The sequence below is a fragment of the Haematobia irritans genome, chromosome 4, assembly GCF_050003625.1.
Source record: "Haematobia irritans isolate KBUSLIRL chromosome 4, ASM5000362v1, whole genome shotgun sequence".
NCBI classification, from domain to species: domain Eukaryota; kingdom Metazoa; phylum Arthropoda; class Insecta; order Diptera; family Muscidae; genus Haematobia; species Haematobia irritans.
In genome coordinates, this window is record NC_134400.1 from 18,673,456 (window position 1) to 18,699,304 (window position 25,849).

General features: G+C 25.0%; 2 protein-coding genes across 2 annotated transcripts in view; one reads left to right on the forward strand and one right to left on the reverse strand.

Annotated features, from left to right (window-relative positions):
• Positions 1-322: 322 nt before the first annotated feature.
• LOC142236331 (uncharacterized) lies at positions 323-999 on the forward strand. The gene is made up of 2 exons (XM_075307587.1): positions 323-478; positions 545-999. Exons 1-2 carry the CDS (start codon positions 434-436, stop codon positions 920-922), a joined length of 423 nt encoding a protein of 140 aa, XP_075163702.1. The 5' UTR covers positions 323-433; the 3' UTR covers positions 923-999.
• Positions 1,000-7,609: 6,610 nt separating this feature from the next.
• The window catches only part of Sema5c (Semaphorin 5c), an 82,196-nt gene continuing 63,956 nt past the window's right edge, over positions 7,610-25,849 (reverse strand). The window contains exons 4-11 of the mRNA XM_075304922.1: positions 23,489-23,696; positions 15,900-16,073; positions 15,682-15,825; positions 15,309-15,508; positions 13,496-15,243; positions 13,273-13,428; positions 8,125-8,324; positions 7,610-8,063 (exon numbers count right to left, since the gene is read on the reverse strand). Coding sequence (XP_075161037.1) covers positions 7,836-8,063; positions 8,125-8,324; positions 13,273-13,428; positions 13,496-15,243; positions 15,309-15,508; positions 15,682-15,825; positions 15,900-16,073; positions 23,489-23,696 — 3,058 coding nt within the window. The 3' untranslated portion in view covers positions 7,610-7,835. The remainder of the gene's footprint in view (positions 8,064-8,124; positions 8,325-13,272; positions 13,429-13,495; positions 15,244-15,308; positions 15,509-15,681; positions 15,826-15,899; positions 16,074-23,488; positions 23,697-25,849) is intronic.

Here is a 25,849-nt window from a genome sequence, read left to right on the forward strand (position 1 = left end):
AAATTTAAAAGAGAATTGTGTCTTAAAAGTATCCTTACTTGAATTCACCGCTTCTTTGGCTCGGAATCAATACCAAAATTTTTAAAGTAAAGACAAAATCTTTGAAAACGGGCATGCTTTTATTTTCAGTGTGTGCATAGACAATTTGCTAAGAATTTTATTTCTATAGAAACGAAACTTTGGCCTTTATAGTTAGTTGACTATATAAAGGCCTTCAGTTTTGCTTTACTGTATAAAAACCTGAATTCAGTCTGACCGAACATTTGGTTCTAATTTTCACTGATAAGTACAACCTTTAATCTCATAATATATTTGATTTCTCAAGAGTAATTACTGATAATATTGCAATTATTTTATTTAATTTAAATTGATTAGTTCTACACATAGACTTCAAGCGAATAGCAAGTGAATTTTGTCAAAGAGAAAAACAATAATGAAAATTTTCCTAACGATCTTATGTTTGGCTCCATTGATCCAGGTTTGTTTGTTACCATTAAGAAAAACAGAAACATCATTTCTCACTGCAATAATATTTTGTTACCAGTATTCCCTGGGTGATGGTCAAAAGGATTCCTATCAGGTTATGAAAGAAATGGCAGCCAACTTAAAACCCATGATCCAAGCCGTACTCAATGATATGCCCACAACCACGCCCTATCGTAAATTCAAACAAGATTGGGAGCAAGTCTTACACATCTATGATGAACACAAAGATGGTGAAAAATGTGTCGATAAAGTCAATCGTATTGTCCAGGCCTTCGGTAATGTCATACGAAATTATCTCAAAAGAAATACCTCAGCCGAAGAGAAGGAAATGCTAAGACTTTTCAATCTTCATGGTTTTGAAGCATTCACTGATAAATATGGTCAATTGTTACAGAAAGCCAGAAATCCAGACTATGAGGTCACTGATAGATGTTAGGAGGGGGACTTCAAATGGAGTGTGTGTTTGTGTGATAAAAAAATATAAGATTTTTGGACTTCTTTATACATAGATAATTTGTGTTTTTAAATATTGGCATACCCAACTAAAAGTGGGTAAGTAGTTGAGGTGAAAATCTCCTTACCATATAACAATACCGTAGGCTTGGGTGTAATTCAAAATTTCAAAATTTTATTTCTATAAAAAAAATTGTCAACATTTTATTTTCTATAGAAAATTTTGTCAATTTTTTTTTTTTTTACAGAAAATGTTGTCATAATTTTATGTGCTATAGAAAATTTGGCAAAACTTTAATAGCTATAGAAAATTTTGTCAAAATTTTATTTCTATAAAAAATTTTTAAAAATTTTATTTTCTACAAAAATTTTTGTAATTTTTTTTTTATGGAAATAAAATTTTGTCAAAATACTATTTTCTACAGAAAATTTTGTCATAATTTTATTTGCTATAGAAAATTTTGTCAAGATTTTATTTCGTTAAAAAAAATTGTAAAAATTTTATTTTCTATAGAAAATTTTGTCAACATTTTATTTCTTAAAGAAAATTTTGTCAAAATTTTATTTCTATACAAAAATTTGTCAAAATTTTATTTCTATAAAAAAATTTTATTTTCTATAAAAAAAAATTCTAACAATTTTATTTTCTATAAAAAATTTTGTCAATTTTTTTTTAATGGAAATAAAATTTGCTATAGAAAATTTTGACCAAATTTTATTTCGATAGAAAATTTTATCAAAATTTTATTTATTTATTTTTTGCTATAAAAAATTTCAAAATTTTATTTGCTATAGAAAATTTTGTCAAAATTTTATTTCTATAGAAAATTTTATTAGCTATAAAAAATTTTGTCAACATTTTATTTGGTATAGACAATTTTGTCAACATTTAGTTTTCTATAGACAATTTTGTCAAAATTTTATTTTCTAGGGAAAATTTTGTCATAATTTTATTTGCTATAGAAAATTTTGTCAAAACCTTATTAGCTATAGAAAATTTTGTCCAAATTTTATTTCAATAGAAAATTTTATCAAAATTTGATTTGGTATAGAAAATTTTGTAAAAACTTTATTAGCTATAGAAAATTTTGTCAAAATTTTATTTCTATAAAAAAATTTTATTTCTATAAAAAAATTTGTAAAAATTTTATTTTCAATAAAATACTTTGTCAAAATTGTATTTTTTATGGAATAAAATTTTGTCAAAATATTATTTGCTATAGCAACTTTTGCCAAAATTTTATTTCTATAGAAAATTTTATCAAAATTTTATTTATTTATTTTTTGCTATACAAAATTTTTCAAAATTTTATTTGCTATAGAAAAGTTTGTCAAAATTTTATTAGCTATAGAAAATTTTGTCAAAATTTTATTTCTATAAAAAAGTTTGTTAAAATTTTTTTCTATAGAAAATTTTGTAAAAATTTTATTTTCTACAGAAAATTTTGTCAAAATTTGATTTTTTTATAGAAAATTTTGTCAAAATTTGATTTTTTTATAGAAAATTTTGTCAAAATTTTATTTTTGTATAGAAAACTTTGTCAAAATTTTATTTTTTATAGAAAATTTTGTCAAAATTTTATTTCTATAAAAAAAATTTGCAAAAATTTTATTTTCTTTAGAAAAATTTTTTAACATTTTATTTGTTAAAGGAAGTTTTGTCAAAATTTTAGTTGCTATAGAAAATTTTGTCAAAACTTTATTAGCTATAGAAAATTTTGTCAAAAGTTTATTTCTATAAAAAAAATTGTAAATATTTTATTTCTATAAAAATATTTGTAAAAATTTTATTTTCTATAAAAAACTTTGTCCAAATTGTATTTTTTACGGAATAAAATTTTGTCAAAATATTATTGGCTATAAAAATTTTGTCAAAATTTTATTTCTATAAAAAATTTTCTAAAAATTTTATTTTCTATAAAAAAAATTCTAAAAATTTTATTTTCTATAAAAAATTTTGTCAATTTTTTTTAATGGAAATAAAATTTTGTCAAAATATCATTTGCTATAGAAAATTTTGAACAAATTTTATTTCGATAGAAAATTTTATCAAAATTTTATTTGCTATAGAAAATTTTGTCAAAATTTTATTTGCTATAGAAAATTTTGTCAAAATTTTATTTCTATAGACAATTTTATTAGCAATAGAAAATTTTGTCAAAATTTTATTTGCTATAGACAATTTTGTCAACATTTAGAAAATTTTGTCAAAATTTTATTTTCTAGAGAAAATTTTGTCATAATTTTATTTGGTATAGAAAATTTTGACAAAACTTTATTAGCTATAAAAGATTTTGTCAAAATTTTATTTCTATAAAAAAAAAATTCTAAAAATTTTATTTCTATAAAAAAATTTGTAAAAATTTTATTTTCTATAAAAAACTTTGTCAAAATTGTATTTTTTATGGAGTAAAATTTTGTCAAAATATTATTTGCTATAGAAACTTTTGCCAAAATTTTATTTCCATAGAAAATTTTGTCCACATTTTATTTCTATAGAAAATTTTATCAAAATTTTATTTATTTATTTTTTGCTATAAAAAATTTTTCAAAATTTTATTTGCTATAGAAAATTTTGTCAAAATTTTATTTGCTATAGAAAAGTTTGTCAAAATTTTATTTCTATAAAAAAATTTGTCATAATTTTTTTTTTCTATAGAAAAATTTGTCAAAATTTTATTTTCTACAGAAAATTTTGTCAAAATTTGATTTTTTATAGAAAATTTTGTCAAAATTTTATTTCTATAAAAAAAATTGTAAAAATTGTATTTTCTTTAGAAAATTTTGTTAACATTTTATTTGTTAAAGAAAGTTTTGTCTAAATTTTAGTTGCTATAGAACATTTTGTCAAAACTTTATTAGCTATAGAAAATTTTGTCAAAAGTTTATTTCTATAAAAAAATTTAAATATTTTATTTCTATAAAAAAATTTGTAAAAAATTTATTTTATATAAAAAAACTTTGTAAAAATTTTATTTTTTATGGAATAAACTTAAAAATATTATTGGCTATAGAAACTTTTGTCAAAATTTTATTTCTATAGAAAATTTTGTCATATTTTTTTTTTTGCTATAGAAAATTTTGCCAAAACTTTATTAGCCATACAACATTTTGTCAAAATTTTATTTTGTAAAAATATTATTTTCTATAAAAAACTTTATAAAAATTGTATTTTTTATGGAATAAAATTTTGTCAAAATATTATTTGCTATAGAAAATTTTGTCAAAATGTTATTTCTATAGAAAATTTTGTCCAAATTTTATTTTTATAGAAAATTTTATCAACATTTTATTTATTTATTTTTCGCTATAACAAATTTTTCAAAATTTAATTTGCTATAGAAAATTTTGTCAAAAATTTATGTGCTATAGAAAATTTTGTCAAAATTTTATTTCTATAGAAAATTTTTGCAAAATTTTGTTTCATAGAAAATTTTGTTATAGATTTTTTTTTTGCTATAGAAAATTTTGTCAAAACTTTATTAGCCATACAACATTTTGTCAAAATTTTATTTTGTAAAAATTTTATTTTCTATAAAAAACTTTGTAAAAACTTTTTTTTTTTGTCAAAACATTATTTGCTATAGAAACTTTTGTCAAAATGTTATTTCTATAGAAAATTTTGTCCAAATTTTATTTTTATAGAAAATTTTACCAACATTTTATTTATTTTTTTTTGCTACAAAAATTTTTTCAAAATTTAATTTGCTATAGAAAATTTTGTCAAAATTTTATGTGCTATAGAAAATTTTGTCAAAATTTTATTTCTATAGAAAATTTTGTTAAAATTTTTTTTTTTTCAATAAAAAATTTTGTCCATATTTTATTGCCATAGATTTTTTTTTTCAAAATGGTAGTTTCTATAGAATTTTTTTCACAATTTTATTTCTATAGAAAATTATGTCAAAATTTTAATTTTCTAGAAAAATTTTTCAAAATTGTATTTCCTATAGAAAATTTTGCTAAAATTTTATTGCCATTGAAAATTTTGTCAAAATTTTATTTCTATGGATAATTTTGTCCAAATTTTATTTCTATAGAAAATGTTGTCAAAATTTTATTTCTATAAATATTTTGTCAAAATTTTATTTCTATAGAAAATTTTGTCCAAATTTTATTTTTATAGAAAATTTTATCAAAATTTTATTTATTTATTTTTTGCTATAAAAAATTTTTCAAAATTTTATTTGCTATAGAAAATTTTGTCAAAGTTTTATTTGCTATAGAAAAGTTTGTCAAAATTTTATTTCTATAGAAAATTTTGTTAATTTTTTTTTCAATAGAACATTTTGTCCAAATTTTATTGCCATAGAATTTTCTTTTCAAAATGGTAGTTTCTATAAAAATTTGTTCACAATTTTATTTCTATAGAAAATTATGTCAAAATTTTAATTTTCTAGAAAATTTTTTCAAAATTGAATTTCCTATAGAAAATTTTGCTAAAATTTTATTGCCATAGAAAATTTTGTCAAAATTTTATTTCTATGGATAATTTTGTCAAAATTTTATTTCTATAGAAAATGTTGTCAAAATTTTATTTCTATAAATATTTTGTCAAAATTTTATTTCTATAGAAAATTTTGTCCAAGTATTATATCTATAAAAAAATTTTCCAAATTTTATTGTCATAGAATTTTTTTTTTTAAAAATGGTAGTTGCTATAGATTTTTTTTCACAATTTTATTTCAATAGAAAATTATGTCAAAATTTTAATTGTATAGAAAAATTTTTCAAAATTTTATTTCCTATAGAAAATTTTGCTAAAATTGTGAAAATTTTATTTCTATAGAAAATTTTGTCAACATTTATTTCTATCGAAAGTTTTGTCAAAATTTTATTTCTATAGAAAATTTTATGTCTATACTCTTTGGACATTTCTTCAATTTAAATATTTTCGAGACTCAAAGAAAAAAAAAACAAATAGAAATAAAATTTAGTATATTTATTAGTTTCTTAATTTTATTAGAATTGTTTTGACTTTTCAAATCATTGAATTTCTATGAATATTTACTTACATAAATTTACATACATACGTTTTCCTTATTTATAAATAAATGCTCACAAATTTTATTCATAATTTAATTTAACTTAAGCTTAAACTTTAATTTAAATTAAATATATATATATATATATATCTACATAGTATGTAAAACTCAATATGAGTCAATAATAGCCATGGAATTTCTATACATTTTCGAAAACATTCGTAATTCAAATTTGATTCAGATTTGAACTTAACTAGGCTTGCTTATATAATGGCACAATATATTACACTCTTGTTGAGAACAAAATGAGAGAAAATAATGATTAAATGAAGCTGCACTAAATGTTAGAAAACAAAATACTAATAATGAAGAATGAACTAATGTTGGGTGTAAATTATGATAAGGTTATACAAAATGCTTGAATGAATTGAAAGTAAATCGGAAAACTTAGTCTTTCAAAATTTTGTCAAACACTTCTCTCCAACTAAAAGGTACTTCACAAATTTTCTATAGGAATACAATTTTGACCAAATTTTCTATAGAAAACAAATTTTAACAAAATTTTCTATAGGAAAACAAATTTTGACAAAATTTTCTATAGGAAAAAAAATTTGACGAATTTTCTGTAGAAATACAATTTTTTCACAAAATTTTTATAGAAATAAAATTTTCACAAAATTTTTATAGAAATAAAATTTTCACAAAATTTTTATAGAAATAAAATTTTCACAAAATTTTTATAGAAATAAAATTTTGACAAAATTTGTATAGAAATAAAATTTTGATAAAATTTTCTATAGCAAATAAAATTTTGACAAAAGTTTCTTTAGCAAATAAAATTTTTACAAAATTTTCTATAAAAATAAAATTTTGACAAAATTTATACAAAATTTTCTATAGCAAATAAAATTTTGACAAAATTTTCTATAGCAAATAAAATTTTGACAAAATTTATACAACATTTTAACAAAATTATCTATAGCAAATAAAATTTTGAGAAAATTTTCTATAGAAATACAATTTTGACAAAATTTTTTTTATAGATATAAACTTTTGAAAGAAATGTCTATAGAAATAAAATGTTGACAAAATTTTCTATAGAAATAAAATTCTGACAAATGTTTCTATAGAAATAAAATTTAGACAAAATTTTCTATATTAATAAAATTTAGAAACAATTTTCTATGGAAATAAAATTTTGACAAAATTTTCTGTGAAATAAAATATAATTTTATTCGAAATTTTTTTTCATAAAAAGGAAATTTAGTTAATTTGTTTTCTATAGAAAATATTATACAATTTGATTACTATAGAATATTTGGTCAAAATATTATATCAAGAGAAAATTTCGTCAAAATTTTATTTGCTATATAAAATTTCGTAAAATTTTATATCTATATAAAATTTTGTCAAAATTTTATTTTATAGAAAATTTTTTCAAAATGTTATTTCTATAGATTTTTTTATTTCTATAAAAAAATTTGCGTCTCGTTAATTCTCATTGAAATCCCTATGACTGTACCGTAGCTTGTAGCCATTGTGAATAGCTCTGGGGTGATTATAGCTCTTAAGAATCTTAATAATCTCAACTGAATCATTATTTTCTCTTTGTGTAATAGCTCTCATAGTCTGGTTTAAATACCAAATTCACATAAATATCTTAACAAAAAATAAAAACAGAAATATTTTCCCAAGAATACAACTAATTCAATGATCACAAATTACTTAGAATTCTTAGATGTGTTGCAAAAATTCTGTAACTGAATTTTTTGGTTTTGGCAAACTCCTAAGTATGGTATGATTCTTGGAATACGAATCCTTTTTCCGGTCTTTCGCAAAGTACAAGAGATAAAGGCTTCCATGTATATTCATTGCCACATTTTTCTCCCTCTCTCCGGAAAATAGTTTTTCTCAAAACTTTTCATCGTCAATATTCGTGCGATAATTATTCAAGGCGTTTGAGGTCCTTTTTAAGGTACCCGTCTCACAATCATTGAATGTCTTGGCCAGCACCTTGGGTGTATGATTATGATTGATATTATTTCGATTTAATGTGCCCGTATTGAAATTTTTCGATGTGGGTGAAGAGCACATATTGAAACTGGATTGACGTTTGACTTTGGGGCGAACATCGTATATCTGAAAAAAAAAAATGTTTTGTTTTATTCAGGATATTGGTAAAATGCCATAATCAACTTACATCTTTGGTTGGCAAACTGGAATATTGATTCGGATATGTATCATACGATGTGGGTGACGGTGTGTTATTTTTCATTATTGGCACTGGTGGACTATAGTGACGTCTGGTCATCCAGAATGTCATGAATATGGTGAGGACATATAACAAAATCACTATGGATATTATGGAAACTACCATTGATGTAGAAGCCATTTGTGTACCTAAAGCGGAGAAAACGAAATTTTTATTATTAATAAAATAAAGTGAATTAAAATAAATTTTAATTTAACTTTTTTTAGGAAATTTTGTCAAATTTTTATTTCTATAGAAAAATTGGTATACATTTTATGTCTACAGAAAATTTTATACAAATTTTATTTCTATAGAAAATTTTGTAAAAATATTATTTGCTATAGAAATTTTTGTCAAAATTTTATTTCTATAGAAAATTATCTCAAAATATTACTTCCAAAGAAAATTTCATCAAAATTTTATTTCAATAGAAAATTTTATTTACATTTTATTTCTATGGCAAATTTCATCAAAATTTTATTTCAATAGAAAATTTTATTTACATTTTATTTCTATGGCAAATTTCATCAAAATTTTATTTCTATAGAAATTTAGGTCAAAGTTTTAAATTTAGATCAAAATTTTATTTCTATATAAAAATTTGTCAAAATTTTATTTCTATAGAAAATTTTATTAAAATTTTATTTCTATGGAAAAAATAGTCACGATTTTACTTGTATAAAAAATTTGCCAAATTTTATAGAAAATTTTATTTCTATAGAAAATATTCTTAAAATTTTATTTCTATAAAAAATTTGACAAAATTTTATTTCTAAAGAAAATTTTGTCACAAATTTTATTACTATAAAAATATTGTCAAAATTTTATTTCAATAAAAAATTTTCTCAAAATTTAATTTCTATAGAAAATTTTGTCAAAATTTTATTTTTATAGAAAATTTTGTTAAAATTTTATTTCTATGGAAAAAATTGTCAAGATTTTATTTGTATAAAAAAAATTGTCAACATTGTATAGAAAAATGTGTCACAAATTTTATTTCTATAAAAATACTTGTCAAAATTTTATTTCTATAAAAAAAATTTGATAAAAATTTATTTCTTTGGAAAATTTTCTCAACATTTTATTTCTATAGAAAATTTTCTCATTCTTTTATTTCTATAGAAAATTTTCTTTAACTTTTATTTCCATAGAAAATTGCGTCAAAATTTCATTTCTATAGAAAATATTGTCAGAATTTTATTTGCGATGGAAAAATTTGCCAATTTGTTTGCTATAGAAAATTTTGTCAAAATTTTATTTCTATAGAATTTTTTTTCAACATTTCGTTCCATAGAAAATATTTTCAAAATTTAATTTCTATAGAAAATTTTTTCAAAATTTTATTTGCTATAGAAAATTTTATTTACTAAAGAAAATTTTCTGTCAAAATTATTTGGTACAGAAATTTTTGCCAATATTTTATTTCTTTAGAAAATTATGTCAACATTTTATTTCGTTAGAAAATTTTCTCAATTGTGTTTTTTGCTACAGACAATTTTGTCAACATTTATTTCTGACGAAAATTTTATCACAATTTCATTTCTACAGAAAATTTTATCAAAATGTATATATATAGAAAATTTTATCAAAATTTTATTTCTACAGAAGATTTTGTCAAAAATTTATTTCTATAGAAAATTTTGTCAAAATTTTATTTCTATAGAAAATTTTGTCAAAATTTTATTTCTATAAAAAAAAATTCAAATTTAATTTCTATAGAAAGATTTGTGAAATTTTTGTTTGCTATAGAAAATTATTTCAAAATTTTGTTTCAATAGAAATGTAGGTCAAAATTTTACTTCTATTCAAGATTTTGGCAATTTCTATAGAATTAATTGGGCAAAATTTTATTTCTATAGAAAAATATTGTCAAAATTTTATTTTTATTTTATTTTAAATTTAGGTCAAAATTTTATTTCTATATAAAAATTTTGTCAAAATTTTACTTTTATAGAAAATTTTGTTAAAATTTTATTTCTATGGAAAAAAATGTCAAGATTTAATTTGTATAAAAAATTGTCAACATTTTATAGAAAAATTTGTCACAAATTTTATTTCTATAAAAATATTTGTCAAAATTTCATTTCTATACAAAGTTTTGATAAAAATTTATTTCTCTGGAAAATTTTCTCAACATTTTATTTCTATAGAAAATTTTCTCATTATTTTATTTCTATAGAAAATTTTCTCTAACTTTTATTTCCATAGAAAATTTTCGCAAAATTTTATTTCTATAGAATTTAGTGGGCAAAATTCAATTTCTATAGAATTAATTGGGCAAAATTTTATCAAAATTTCATTTTTATAGAAAATTTTGTCAACATTTTATTTCTATAGCAAATATTATCAGAATTTTATTTGCGAAGGAAAATTTTGCCAATTTTTGTGCTATAGCAAATTTTCTGTCAAAATTTTTTGCTACAGAAATTTTTGTCAATATTTTATTTCTTTAGAAAATTATGTCAACATTTTATTTCGTTAGATGTAAATAAAATTTTCTATTGAAATAAAATTTTGACAAAATTTTCTGTAGAAATAAAATTTTGAGAAATATTTTTATAGAAATAAAATTTTGACAATATTTTTATAGTAATAAAATTTTGTCAAATTTTTTATAGAAATAAAATTTTAACAATATTTTCTATAAAAATAAAATTTTCTATAAAATTTGGCAAATTTTTTATACAAGTAAAATCGTGACTATTTTTTCCATAGAAATAAAATTTTAATAAAATTTTCTATAGAAATAAAATTTTGACAAAATTTTTATATAGAAATAAAATTTTGATCTAAATTTAGAAAATTTTGTCAAAATTTTATTTCTATAGAAAATTTTTTCAACATTTCGTTCCATAGAAATTTTTTTCTTTAGTAAATAAAAATTTCTATAGAAATTTTCTGTCAAAATTTTGTGCTACAGAAATTTTTGTCAATATTTTATTTCTTTAGTAAATTTTGTCAACATTTTATTTCTTTAGAAAATTTTCTCATTTTTTGTTTGCTATAGACAATTTTGTCAAAATTTATTTCTACAGAAAATTTTTTCAAAATTTATATTAATAGAAAATTTTGCCAAATTTTTATTTCTTTAGAAAATTTTATAAAAAAATTATTTCTACAGAAAATTTTGTCAAAAATTTATTTCTATAGAAAATTTTATTTCTATAGAAAATTTTGGCAAAATTTTCTATAGAAATAAAAATTTTGTTAAAATTTTATTTCTATAGAAAATGTTGTTAAAAATTTATTTTTATAGAAAATTTTGTCAAAATTTTATTTCTATAAAAAAAAATTCAAATTGAATTTCTATAGAAAGATTTGTGAAATTTTTGTTTGCTATAGAAAATTTTTTCAAAATTTTGTTTCAATAGAAATGTAGGTCAAAATTTTACTTCTATTCAAGATTTTGTCAATTTCTATAGAATTAATTGGGCAAAATTTTATTTCTATAGAAAAATATTGTCAAAATTTTATTTTTATTTTATTTTAAATTTAGGTCAAAATTTTATTTCTATATAAAAATTTTGTCAAAATTTTACTTTTATAGAAAATTTTGTTAAAATTTTATTTCTATGGAAAAAATTGTCAAGATTTAATTTGTATAAAAAATTGTCAACATTTTATAGAAAAATTTGTCACAAATTTTATTTCTATAAAAATATTTGTCAAAATTTTATTTCTATAAAAAGTTTTGATAAAAATTTATTTCTCTGGAAAATTTTCTCAACATTTTATTTCTATAGAAAATTTTCTCATTATTTTATTTCTATAGAAAATTTTCGCAAAATTTTATTTCTATAGCATTTATTGGGCAAAATTGAATTTCTATAGAATTAATTGGGCAAAATTTTATCAAAATTTCATTTTTATAGAAAATTTTGTCAGATTTTTTTTTGGTGGAAAATTTTGCCAGGTTGTTTTTGTTATAGAAAATTTTGTCAACATTTTATTTCTATAGAAAATATTGTCAGAATTTTATTTGCGAAGGAAAATTTTGCCAATTTTTTTGCTATAGCAAATTTTCTGTCAAATTTTTTTGCTACAGAAATTTTTGTCAATATTTTATTTCTTTAGAAAATTATGTCAACATTTTATTTCGTTAGATGTAAATAAAATTTTCTATTGAAATAAAATTTTGACAAAATTTTCTGTAGAAATAAAATTTTGAGAAATATTTTTATAGAAATAAAATGTTGACAATATTTTTATAGTAATAAAATTTGTGACAAAATTTTCTTTAGAAATAAAATTTTGTCAAATTTTTTATAGAAATAAAATTTTAACAATATTTGCTATAAAAATAAAATTTTCTATAAAATTTGGCAAATTTTTTATACAAGTAAAATCGTGACTATTTTTTCCATAGAAATAAAATTTTAATAAAATTTTCTATAGAAATAAAATTTTGACAAAATTTTTATATAGAAATAAAATTTTGATCTAAATTTAGAAAATTTTGTCAAAATTTATTTCTACAGAAAATTTTATCAAAATTTATATTAATAGAAAATTTTGCCAAATTTTTATTTCTTTAGAAAATTTTATAAAAAATTTATTTCTACAGAAAATTTTGTCAAAAATTTATTTCTACAGAAAATTTTGTCAAAAATTTATTTCTATAGAAAATTTTATTTCTATAGAAAATTTTGGCAAAATTTTCTATAGAAATAAAAATTTTGTTAAAATTTTATTTCTATAGAAAATGTTGTTAAAATTTTATTTTTATAGAAAATTTTGGCAAAATTTTATTTCTATAGAAATATGTTTGTTGCTATAGACAATATTATAAAAAATTTTATTGCTATAGCAAATTTTGTCAACTTTTTTTTTCTATAAAAAATTTTGTCAAAATTTTCTTTCTATAGAAAATTTTATCAAAATTTTATTTCTATACAAAATGTTGTCAAAATTTTATTTCTATAGAAAATTTTATAAAAATTTTATTTCTCTAGAAAATTTTCTCGAAATTCTATAGAAAATTTTGTCAAAATTTTATTTCTATAAAAAAAATTGTCAACATTTTATTTGCTATAGAAAATGTTGTCAAAATTTGATTTTCAAACAAAATTTTGTAATTAATTTTTTTTGAAAACTTACCTTCACATTCTCCTGGCACACAAGCAGTTTTCTCAAATTCCTCACCACGACATTCGGTCACATTGGGTTCATCAACCAAACATTTACGATGTCTAAAACGAATGCCATCTTTTGTACAATCTGACCATTCGGACCAAGAACTCCAACCAATGAAATCTGTTTATAAGAAAGAAAAAACTCCCTGAAAATCTCTTTAAAATTTCCTAAATCTTCCGCAACTCACCTTCGCATGGTTTCATTTCACATTTCTCCTCGTCTAGGGCTCGACCATGACACAGCTTCTCATGGCCACCCAAACATTTACGGGTACGCCTTTTCAAACCTACACCACATGTCACGGAACATGGTGACCAATCGGTCCAACAACTCCATTCATGAGCAGCCACCACTTCATTAAAGCTAGCGGCAGGTTGGCAGGGATGTAGATTGCAGGCACGACTTTGCATGTGTTTGCCACGATGTTTGCCAGCCGAACCATCCAAATGGCGATGTTGTATTCCTCCGCCACAGGTAACATTACAAGGTCCCCAATCACTATATTCAGGTTCATCGGGACTGTTCGTTTCACCCAACCTATGGCAAATGCCATCACGACAAATTCTATTCTCGGTCTTTGCAATGCCAATGTGCATGGTTGAAGCGTCCGGCGTTCTAGCCCGACAAGCATAACGGAAACGTTTCTCGGTTAGCACGGATACACCTTCGGCTTCATCGGTTCGATTTTGTTGTATTAACCATGGAGTCCAAACACTAAGTTTCCTCACTTCCGGACAACTTGCCATGTTACAGTGTTCAAATTCAAAATTACAACCGGGACATTCGAGGCCACCATTCTGGGGCTTAGGGTCATTACACTCGCGTCGTCGTATACGGTAACCACCATCGCACAAGTGACTGCATTCACTCCACTCACCCCAAGGACCCCAGCCGCCATCAATGGCAGCGGGTTTGGGCAAAGGACAAGGAGGCAGAGTTGTGCAATAGATTTCATCCCTCTCAGAGCCCACACAGGTTCGCCCCCCAAAGGCTGGCTTGGGATTGCTACAGGTACGTCTACGAGTTTTTACGGCAATACCACAAGTCTGTGAGCAAGCCGACCAAGCAGACCAATCTGTCCAGTCTCCATGGACCGTGCAATTGGTAACTTCGGTGGTAATACCCTCACAATCTTTGCCGCCATTTTGGGGATGAGGATTATTGCAGGATCGAGATCTGCACAAACAATCACCATCATCTTCTTCACTCTTCGAGCATTTGTACCACTCTGACCAGGTGGACCAAGCCCCATCGATGGGTGCTGTTAAAACAGGGCATTTAATGACCTCCGGTTGCCTCCAATATTTGGTCATTTGTTCGCGTAAATATTGGGGTGTACAATGATCGACCAATTCATTCCAACCACAATAGGGATCCATGGCATTGAGACAAGAGTCACGGGACACATGACGGCTACAGTGTTCAGCCGGTATACGAGTCAGCGAATTCTCCGAGCCCACATATAAGGAATCTGTAACTTGCAGATATTTCATATTGGCAACGGTCTCCTCATCATCCATTTGCCACATTTCCACCAAGCAAGTTTGTGTGTCCACATCCTGGGATCCATGTTTCAGCGATAGCTTTTTGATCACATTAAGGTCTGAATAAATGAAGAGAACATTGATCTTTTCGCTTTTCGTATGGACTATGTCCAGGGCAATGTGTGAGAATCTTTCAAGTTGGGCATGATAGAGGGGTCTCTGAGTCAAAGGCTGAACAGCCCTATCCATGAGTTGATATTTTGAAGATTCTAACAAATGTTTCGATCGTGTACTGGACGAAGGCATGTGACATTTAAATTGACTTTTATGCTGAGAATGAACCTCACGCCAGGCACTCTCAATATTTTCCTGATGTTTGAAGGGACCATCGAAAGCCGCATTTATATCACTGAGATTGTAGGCACATACTGCGGAACCATGGATACTATTCCTAGTTTAACGTAAGGAGACAACATATATAAAGGGGAACGGTTATGAATTACGACAACTACTTACTCTGGTGTGGTAAAGGTGGCATAGAGGACATCTTCCTCATATGAGTAGACCATATGTTGGATTTCATCAAAATAGAAGGGATATTCGCCGGGCAAGGAGCAATTCAAACGAGCTTTCAAAAACGAAGTCCAATTGTCTCTTAAGATTTGATCGCCTCCTGGGTCGTTTTTACAAACACGTGCAATGCGAGAGTAAATTATCTGAAATTAGAAGAAAAAGTCATATTTTAAAAAATCAAAAAAAAACTCAAAAAAAAAAATTAAAAATAATATGAACATTTCTTTAAAATTAAAAAAAAAATCAATTAACATAAATTTTAAAATCTTCCAAGTTTAGATTTTCCATAAATAAATTCCCCTATATTATCACTCACCTTGCCACAATTAATATACTCCATAGCTGGTTCACGAAACAAAAAATATACAAAATTCCCAGCTTCAAAACTTCCGACAAATTGTGGATTATTTAGCCAATTGTTGTTATATTGCTTCGTGCGGATAACTTTATTGTAATTGGGCTGAAAAAAAAAAAAAACAAAACAAAATCAAAAATTTTATATTTTAACAAGCAAATATAGTATACTACACTTACCGCATTCTGTATTACTTCGGACTTTAAAATTGCTCCATCGCCTCCCGAAAAGTCTGTGGCAGTGCCCACAAACATTTTGCCATTGTCAGTCATAAGACTTGTTATGTTCGAATTGGGATTGAAGGGGCATTTTCCCACACCGCTATCGTAACCAGTGACTGTCAGGTTTTCCATCTGTATGTGAGAGTGGGTAGAAGAGAAAGAATTTGTTTGAGATGCTAGGTGGGAAATGGTCAGTAGAGAAATCGCTATTAATTATTTTATTTATTTTTTAAAAATGAAAAAAAAAAAATACCGAAAAATACCCTTAATTTAATTTTCTTTGCAATTAATTTGAATTTAGTTTGAATTAAATATGAATTAATTTACATCTAATGTTTATTTTAACTATTTGAACAATTTTTTGCTACTTAATTTAATTTAATTGCTTTGAAATTATTTTGTATTTCATTTTAATTTAATTTGATTTTTGCTTGAATTTAATTTGAATCCAATTTGAATTAAATATGAATTTAATTTGAATTAATTTAAATTTAATGTTTCTTTTAACTATTTGAACAATTTTTTGCTACTTAATTTAATTTAATTGCTTTGAAATTATTTTGTATTTCATTTTAATTTAATTTGATTTTTGCTTGAATTTAATTTGAATCCAATTTGAATTTAATTTTAAATAATATGAATTTAATTTGAATTAATTTACATTTAATGTTTCTTTTAACTATTTGAACAATTTTTTGCTACTTAATTTAAATTATTAATAAATTGAAATTATTTTGTATTTCATTTTAATTTAATTTGATTTTTGCTTGAATTTAATTTGAATCCAATTTGAATTTTATTTGAATTAAATATGAATTTAATTTTTATTTAATTTGAATGAAATGGAAATTTAACTTAAATTTATTTTTAATTTTTATTTGAAATTAATTTGAATTTAATTTGAAGTTAATATGAACTTAATTCGAATTCAATTCGAATTTACTTTGAATTTATTTTAAATTTTAATTTAATTTGAAATTAATTTCAATTTGAATTCAATTCGAATTTAATTTAATTTAATTTGAATTTAATTCGAATTCAATTCGAATTTAATACGAGTTTAATTCGAATTTAATGTAATTTGGATTTAGTTAATTGAAATTAATTTGAATTTAAAGGGTGATACGATCAAAATTTGATCAATATAAACTTGACGTATTTCTTTCAATTTTGCATTTAAAAAACCTGAACACCCTCATTTTGAAGGTGTGTTTGTGTGTAGAATGTTGCTCCTATTTTGATTTTGGGATTCACTCTTCAGTTGTCAAAATGCCGTCCAAGCAAGAAGAGCAGCGTATCAAAATTTTGCTCGCGCATCGCGAAAATCCGAGCTACTCGCACGCAAAGCTGGCAAAATCGCTAAAAGTTACCAAATCAACCGTTACAAATGTAATTAAAGTGTTTGGGGAACGTTTGTCGATAGCCAGGAAGTCTGGATCGGGGGGAAATCGAAAACCGGAAGCCGCTGAGACGACAAAGAGAGTTGCTGATAGTTTCAAGCGAAACCCTAACCTCTCTCTCCGAGATGCCGCAAATAAGGGTGTATCGTCTACAACCGTGCATCGAGCCAAAAAACGAGCCGGACTATCGACTTACAAGAAGGTAGTGACTCCAAATCGCGATGACAAACAAAATACGACGGCCAAAGCGCGATCCCGGAAGCTGTACACGACGATGCTGACGAAGTTTGACTGCGTGGTAATGGACGACGAAACCTACATCAAAGCCGACTACAAGCAGCTTCCGGGGCAGGAGTTTTATACGGCAAAAGGAAGGGGAAAGGTAGCAGATATTTTCAAACACATAAAACTGTCAAAGTTCGCAAAAAAATATCTGCTTTGGCAAGCCATCTGTACCTGTGGCTTGAAAAGCAGCATTTTCATAGCTTCCGGGACTGTCAACCAAGAAATTTACGAGAAAGAGTGTTTGAATAAACGTGTGCTGCCTTTCCTGAAGAAATACGGTTGTTCCGTACTGTTTTGGCCGGATTTGGCATCTTGCCATTACGGTAAAAAGGACATGGAGTGGTACGCCGCCAACAACGTGCAGGTGGTTCCCAAGGACAAGAACCCTCCCAACACGCCAGAGCTCCGCCCAATTGAGAAATACTGGGCTATTGTCAAGCGGAACCTAAAGAAGACCCAAAAAACTGCTAAGGACGAGCAGCAGTTCAAGGAAAACTGACTTTCCGCGGCGAAGAAGGTGGACAAGGTGGCTGTCCAAAATCTGATGGCAGGTGTCAAGCGTGAGGCCCGGCAATTCGGATTTGGAAAAGCGAAAGCCTAACTGAATATTTTTCCTGAATTTTATACTAATTGAACTTGAAAAAGAAATTTAATTTGATTTTTTGAATAAACGATTTCACCGATTTACACGCGTTTTCCCTTAACCAAATTTTGACCGTATCACCCTTTAATTCGAATTCAATTAGAATTTAATTTGAATTTAAGTTGAATTAAATATGACTTTATTTTAATTTAATTTCAAAATGATAGTCGCAATTTTGTTGCTCCTTAGTTTAATTTACTTTGAAATTAATTTGTATTTAATTATAATTTAATTTGAATTTAATTTGAATTGAATTTAAATTTAATATAATTTGAAATGGATTTGTATTTAATTAGACTTTAGTTTGAATTTAACTTGAATTTTGAATTTAATTTATAATTACTTTGAATTTAATTTGAATTTTATCAAAATTGTTTTGCTATAGGAAATTTTGTCAAAATTTCTTTGCTATAGGAAATTTTCGTCAAAATTTCTTTGCTATAGGAATTATCGTCAAAATTTCTTTGCTATAGGAAACTTAGTCAATTTCGTTTTGCTATAGGAAATTTTGTCAAAATTTCTTTGCTATAGGAAACATAGTCAACAGTTTTTTGCTATATGACATTTTGTCAAAATTTATTTGCTATAGAAAATTATGTCAAAATGTCTTCAATATAGGAATTTTATCAAAACTTCTTTGCTGTAGGAAATTTTGTCAAAATTTTTTTGCTATAGGAATTTTTCTCAAAATTTCTTTGCTCTAGGAAGTTTATCAAAATTTGTTTGCCATATAAAATTTAGTCAACATTTTGTTGCTATGAGACATTTTATGAAAACTTACTCAACATTTGTTTGCTATAGAAAATTTTTTCAAAATTAGAAAATTTTGTCAAAATTTCTTTGCTATAGGAATTTTTCTCAAAATTTCTTTGCTCTAGGAAGTTTATCAAAATTTGTTTGCCATATAAAATTTAGTCAACATTTTGTTGCTATGAGACATTTTATGAAAACTTACTCAACATTTGTTTGCTATAGAAAATTTTTTCAAAATTAGAAAATTTTGTCAAAATTTCTTTGCTATAGGAATTTTTGTCATAATATCTTTGATATAGAAAACTTAGTCAACAATTGTTTGCTATAGGAAATTTTGTCAAAGTGTCTTTGCTATAGAAGATTTTGCCAAATTTCTTTGCTATATAATTTTTTTTTTTCAAAATTTCTTTGCTAGTCAAATTTTTTTTGCTATATGAAATTTTGTCAACATTTCTTTGCTATAGAAAATTTTGTCAAAATTTCTTTGCTATAGGAAACTTAGTCAAATTTTTTTACTATAGGAAATTTAGTCAAAATTTGTTTGCTATAGAAAACTTTGTCAAATTTTGTTTTTTCTTATGGAAAACTTAGTCAAAATTTCTTTGCTATAGAAAATTTTGTCAAAATTTCTTTGCTATAGGAAACTTAGTAAAATTTTTTTGCTATAGGAAATTTTGTAATTTTTTTTTGCCATAGGAAATTTAGTCAAAATTTGTTTGCTATAGAAAACTTTGTCAATTTTTTTTCTTATGGAAAACATAGTCAAAATTTATTTGCTATAGAAAATTTTGTCAAAATTTCTTTGCTATAGGAAACTTAGTAAAATTTTTTTGCTATAGGAAATTTTGTAATTTTTTTTTGCCAAAGGAAATTTAGTCAAAATTTGTTTGCTATAGAAAACTTTGTCAAATTTTTTTTTCTTATGGAAAACTTAGTCAAAATTTCTTTGCTATAGAAAATTTTGTCAAAATTTCTTTGCTATAGGAAATTTTGTAATTTTTTTTTGCCATAGGAAATTTTGTCAAAATTTGTTTGCTATAGAAAACTTTGTCAATTTTTTTTCTTATGGAAAACTTAGTCAAAATTTATTTGCTTTAGGAAACTTAGTCAACATTTTGGTGCTATATGAAATTTTGCCAAAATTTCTTTGCTATAGGAAACTTAGTCAAAATTTTGTTGCTATAGGAAATTATTTCAAAATTTCTTTGCAATAGGGAACTTAGTCAACAGTTTTTTGCTTTAGAAATTTTGTCAAAATTTCTTTGCTATAGAAAATGTTGTGAAAATTTCTTTACTATAGAAAATTTTGTTAAAATTTCTTTGCTTTAGGAATTTTTGTCATAATTTTTTGATATATATAAAACTTAGTCAAAAATTTTTTGCTATAGAAAATTTTGTCGTAATTTCTTTGCTATAGGGTTTTTTTTTTCAAAATTTCCATGCTATAGAAAACTTTATCAAAGTTTCTTTGCTATGAGAAGTTTTATAATTTTTTTTTTGGCCATAGGAAACTTAGTCAAAATTTCTTTGCTATAGAATTTTTTTTCAAAAATTCTTTGCTATAGAACATTTTGTCAAAATTTCTTTGCTATAGAACATTTTGTCAAAATTTCTTTGCTATAGAACTTTTTTTCAAAAATTCTTTATTATAGAATTTTATTTCAAAATTTCCATGCTATAGAAAATTTTTCAAAATTTCTTTGCTATAGGAAATTTTGTCAAAATTTCTTTGTTGTAGGAAATTTTCGTTAAAATTTCTTTGGTATAGGAAATTAAGTCAAAATTTTTTTGCTATAGGAAACATAAACTATGGTCACAAATATTTGACCAAAATGAGTGTCAATGAGTGTCATTTTTCCAGAACCATTTTCCAAATATCTGTATATGGTTTTTGGAAAATAATCCTACCATGATGTTACATATCCAATATGAGCTAAAAATGTTTGCTGGTTTGGCTGTGACGACGGATTCTTTTTCGATTTCTGTCAAATATTTGCGCAGGGTGACCATAGCATTAGTCAACAATTTTTTGCTATAGGAAATTTTGTATTTTTTTCCATAGGAAACTTAGTCAAAATTTTAGTGCTATAGGTAATTTTGTCAAAATTATTTTGCTATAGACATTTTTTTGAAATTTTTTTTCAAAATTTCTTTGCAATGAAAAATTTTGGCAATTTTTTTTGCTATAGGAAACTTAGTCAAAATTTGTTTACTATAGGAAATTATTTCAAATTTTTTTGCTATAGAAAATGTTGGCAATATTAGTTTGCTATAGGAAACTTAGTCAAAATTTTTTTGCTATATGAAATTTTGTCAAAAAAAATTCATATATCAAAAAAAATTTGACAAAATTTTCTATAGCAAAATAATTTTGACAAAATTACCTATAGCACTAAAATTTTGACTAAGTTTCCTACTCGGCTATAGAATTTTTTTTTCAAAATTTCAAGGTTATGAAAACTTTGTCAAAATTTTTTTGCTATATGAAATTTTGTCAAAATTTTTTTGCTATATGAAATTTTGTCAAAATTTGTTTGCTACATGAAATTTTGTCAAAATTTCTTTGCTATTGAAAATTTTGCTATAGGAAAATGTGTATTTTTTCCATAAGAAACTTAGTCAAAATGTTAGTGCCTTAGGTAATTTTGTCAAAAAATTTTTTGCTATAGGTATCTTTTTTTTTCAAAATTTCCATGCTGTAGAAACCTTAGTCACAATCTCTTTGCTATGAGAAATTTTAGCAATTTTTTTTTGCTATAGGAAACATAGTCAAAATGTGTTTGCTGTAGGAAACTTAGTCAAAATTTTAGTGTTATAGGTAATTTTGTCAAAATTATTTTGCTATAGAATATTTTGTCAAAATTTTGTTTGCTATATGAAATTTTTTCAAAATTTCTCGGCTATAGATTTTTTTTTCAAAATTTCAAGGCTATGAAAACTTTGTCAAAATTATTTTGCTATATGAAATTTTGTCAAAATTTGTTTGTTATATGAAATTTTGTCAAAATTTCTTTGCTATTGAAAATTTTGTCAAAATTTCTTTGTAATAGGAAACTTAGTAATTTTTTTTTTTTTTTGCTAAAGAAATTTTTGCCAAAATATTTTTGCTATGAGAAACTTAGTAATTTTTTTTTCTATAGGATATTTTGTCACAATTTCTTTACCATAGGAAGGAAACTTTGTCAAAATTTGTTTGCTATAGGAAATTATTTCAAATTTTTTTGCTATAGAAAATTTTGGCAAAATTAGTTTGCTATAGAAAATTTTGTAAAAATTTTTATGCTGTATGAAATTTTGTCAAAATTTGTTTGCTATAGGAAATTATTTCAAATTTTTTTGCTATATGAAATTTTGTCAAAATTATTTTGCTATAGAAAATTTTGTCAAAATTATTTTGGTATAGAAAATTTTGTCAAAATTATTTAGCTATATGAAATTTTGTCAAAATTTCTTTGCTATTGAAAATTTTGCTATAGGAAAATATGTAATTTTTTCCATAGGAAACTTAGTCAAAATGTTAGTGCTTTAGGTAATTTTGTCAAAATTTGCTATAGGAAATTTTGTCAAAATTTGTTTGCTATAGGTATTTTTTTTTTCAAAATTTCCGTGCTGTAGAAACCTTAGTCACAATCTCTTTGCTATGAGAAATTTTAGCAAATTTTTTTGCTATAGGAAACTTAGTCAAAATGTGTTTGCTGTAGGAAACTTAGTCAAAATTTTAGTGCTATAGGTAATTTGGTCAAAATTATTTTGCTATAGAAAATTTTGTTAAAATTTTTTTGCTATATGAAATTTTGTCAAAATTTCTCGGCTATAGAATTTTTTTTTTAAATTTCAAGGCTATGAAAATTTTGTCAAAATTATTTTGCTATAAAATATTTGGCAAAATTTATTTGCTATATGAAATTTTGTCAAAATTTCTTTGCTATTGAAAATTTTGTCAAAATTTCTTTGCAATAGGAAACTTAGTAAAATTTTTTTTTGCTAAAGAAAATTTTGCCAAAATATTTTTGCTATGAGAAACTTTGTAAATTTTTTTTCTATAGGATATTTTGTCACAATTTCTTTGCCATAGGAAGTTTAGTCAAAAATTTTTTTTGCTATATAGTCGAAATTAATCTAATTTCATTTAATTCAGTTTCATTTTATTTCGTTCACAATTTCTTATGGCATTCCATTGACATCCATCCTAAGCAATGTAATACCGAATTGCAATTGTTACACTCGGTGGTAATCACATCAACAACAAGTTGCAAAATTGCAAAATCTTTGTCTTGCATTTTAGATTTCGGACACTATCACCAAGATGCTTAAAGAAGTGGATGGATGGATGGACAGACTGTAGCGATCAACGGTCAGACCATAGATCTAACATTAACCACCCAACCAACACAACTAACCAATCTGGTAATGTTGGTAATTTTCAAATGGACAGACATTCTGGTTAGACTGTTGTTGGATCTTACCTGGCGCCATGTACAATTCGGATTGAAGGCATTCGTCCCACACGCGTACAATTGATTCTCACCAAACGTTTGGAGAACGCGCACATAATTGCGACACACTTGCTCCGATTGGCCTTTTGCCTGGCACATTGATATCTGGGTTGGTGTTGCCTCCCAGTCGGAACGTTCAAGCACTTCCAAATCGAAGGACATACGATATAAAGTATCTCTGTAAAAAAAAAAAGAAAAACACATAAAATAACTGGGCGTTTAATAATAAATTATTAACTATTTATTAATTTACATTTAATAATAAAGTAAGTAATCTTTTAGAGAGATAACAATATTGGGGTCTAGTAAAGAATAGAAAAACAAAATCAAAAATGCTGGCCATTTTGGACATAATATTAAGTTGTTGAACATTTAAGAAAAATATAATTTTTATTTATTTTTATTTTTTTTTTTTATTCAATATAAAAAAACATCGCTAATTTTACCACGAAAGAAAAAATATTATCAGAACAGCACCAAAAACATATGATTCCGATTAGAGGGATTCGTAAGAATTATGAAGGGTCTCTCCGAAGTGAGTAAGAGAATCCGAAATGTTTTCTCTGTTACAAGCCTTCTCTTGATATGATGGAGGGTATTAGAAAAATTTTTGAATGGTGTTTTTTTTTGTCAATTTCTTAGCAATACCACGGCATAATACAATAAATTCTCTGCGACTTTACAAGTTTCCAAATGTTTACATTTTAATTACCTGAAATTACACCCAAACCAAAACGTTCATTGAACTACAAGGCAAACGTGTATATTAAACGCCCATCATCAACCACTATCAACGAAAAAGTTCTAACAGAATAAAGTTAAGAAACACACAAAAAACAACAACAACAACAAACAACAGTACCCAGGGGCCAACAACATAACGCTCACACACAGCGGTGCCAACTCTGACGATTTTTCGTCATTTTGACGATTTTTGATGGTAAATTTGGCCTCTGACGATTTGACGACGATTTTAAACAACTTAGTTATGAGATGACGATTTTTTAAAATGCTCGACTCAAGTGTTTCCTTTTAATGGTTTTTGACGATTTTTCAAAGAGATGTAGTTATAAGTTGACGATTTTCATAAGTTGTAATGTAAACATGTTATTTTGGATCTCAATAATATGACAATTTATATGTAGCTTGCTCCTAGCCGTCTCCAATGTAGAAAGAAATTTCAAAGCAATCAATATAAATAAACCTAAAATTCGAAATCCCTTTGAAACTTAAACATTGCAAGGTATTCTTTTGTCTATAAGCTATTTAAAGCGAAATAATTTTGATTGCTATGAAGCCAGTTTAGTTAAATTCAATTTATTTATTTATTCATTACCGATAATAAAGGGTGATTCTTTTGAGGTTAGGATTTTCATGCATTAGTATTTGACAGATCACGTGGGATTTCAGACATGGTGTCAAAGAGAAAGATGCTCAGTATGCTTTGACATTTCATCATGAATAGACTTACTAACGAGCCACAACGTCGAATTTTCAGTGAATGGGCCCTAGAAAAGTTGGCAGAAAATCCGCTTTTTTATCGACAAATGTTGTTCAGCGATGAGGCTCATTTCTGGTTGAATGGCTACGTAAATAAGCAAAATTGCCGCATTTGGAGTGAAGAGCAACCAGAAGCCGTTCAAGAACTGCCCATGCATCCCGAAAAATGCACTGTTTGGTGTGGTTTGTACGCTGGTGGAATCATTGGACCGTATTTTTTCAAAGATGCTGTTGGACGCAACGTTACGGTGAATGGCGATCGCTATCGTTCGATGCTAACAAACTTTTTGTTGCCAAAAATGGAAGAACTGAACTTGGTTGACATGTGGTTTCAACAAGATGGCGCTACATGCCACACAGCTCGCGATTCTATGGCCATTTTTAGGGAAAACTTCGGAGAACAATTCATCTCAAGAAATGGACCGGTAAGTTGGCCACCAAGATCATGCGATTTGACGCCTTTAGACTATTTTTTGTGGGGCTACGTCAAGTCTAAAGTCTACAGAAATAAGCCAGCAACTATTCCAGCTTTGGAAGACAACATTTCCGAAGAAATTCGGGCTATTCCGGCCGAAATGCTCGAAAAAGTTGCCCAAAATTGGACTTTCCGAATGGACCACCTAAGACGCAGCCGCGGTCAACATTTAAATGAAATTATCTTCAAAAAGTAAATGTCATGGACCAATCTAACGTTTCAAATAAAGAACCGATGAGATTTTGCAAATTTTATGCGTTTTTTTTAAAAAAAAAGTTATCAAGCTCTTAACAAATCACCCTTTAGTAATAATAAAAAAATTATACATGAGCAAGTAATAAGGATTTAAATTCGCT

What these genes read in the sequence shown, in the direction of transcription:
- LOC142236331 (XM_075307587.1), top strand. Translation starts at nt 434, where the DNA reads ATGAAAATTTTCCTAACGATCTTATGTTTGGCTCCATTGATCCAG. An exon ending in GTTTGGCTCCATTGATCCAG is followed by an intron (nt 479 to 544) that starts GTTTGTTTGTTA and finishes TTTTGTTACCAG; the next exon opens with TATTCCCTGGGTGATGGTCA.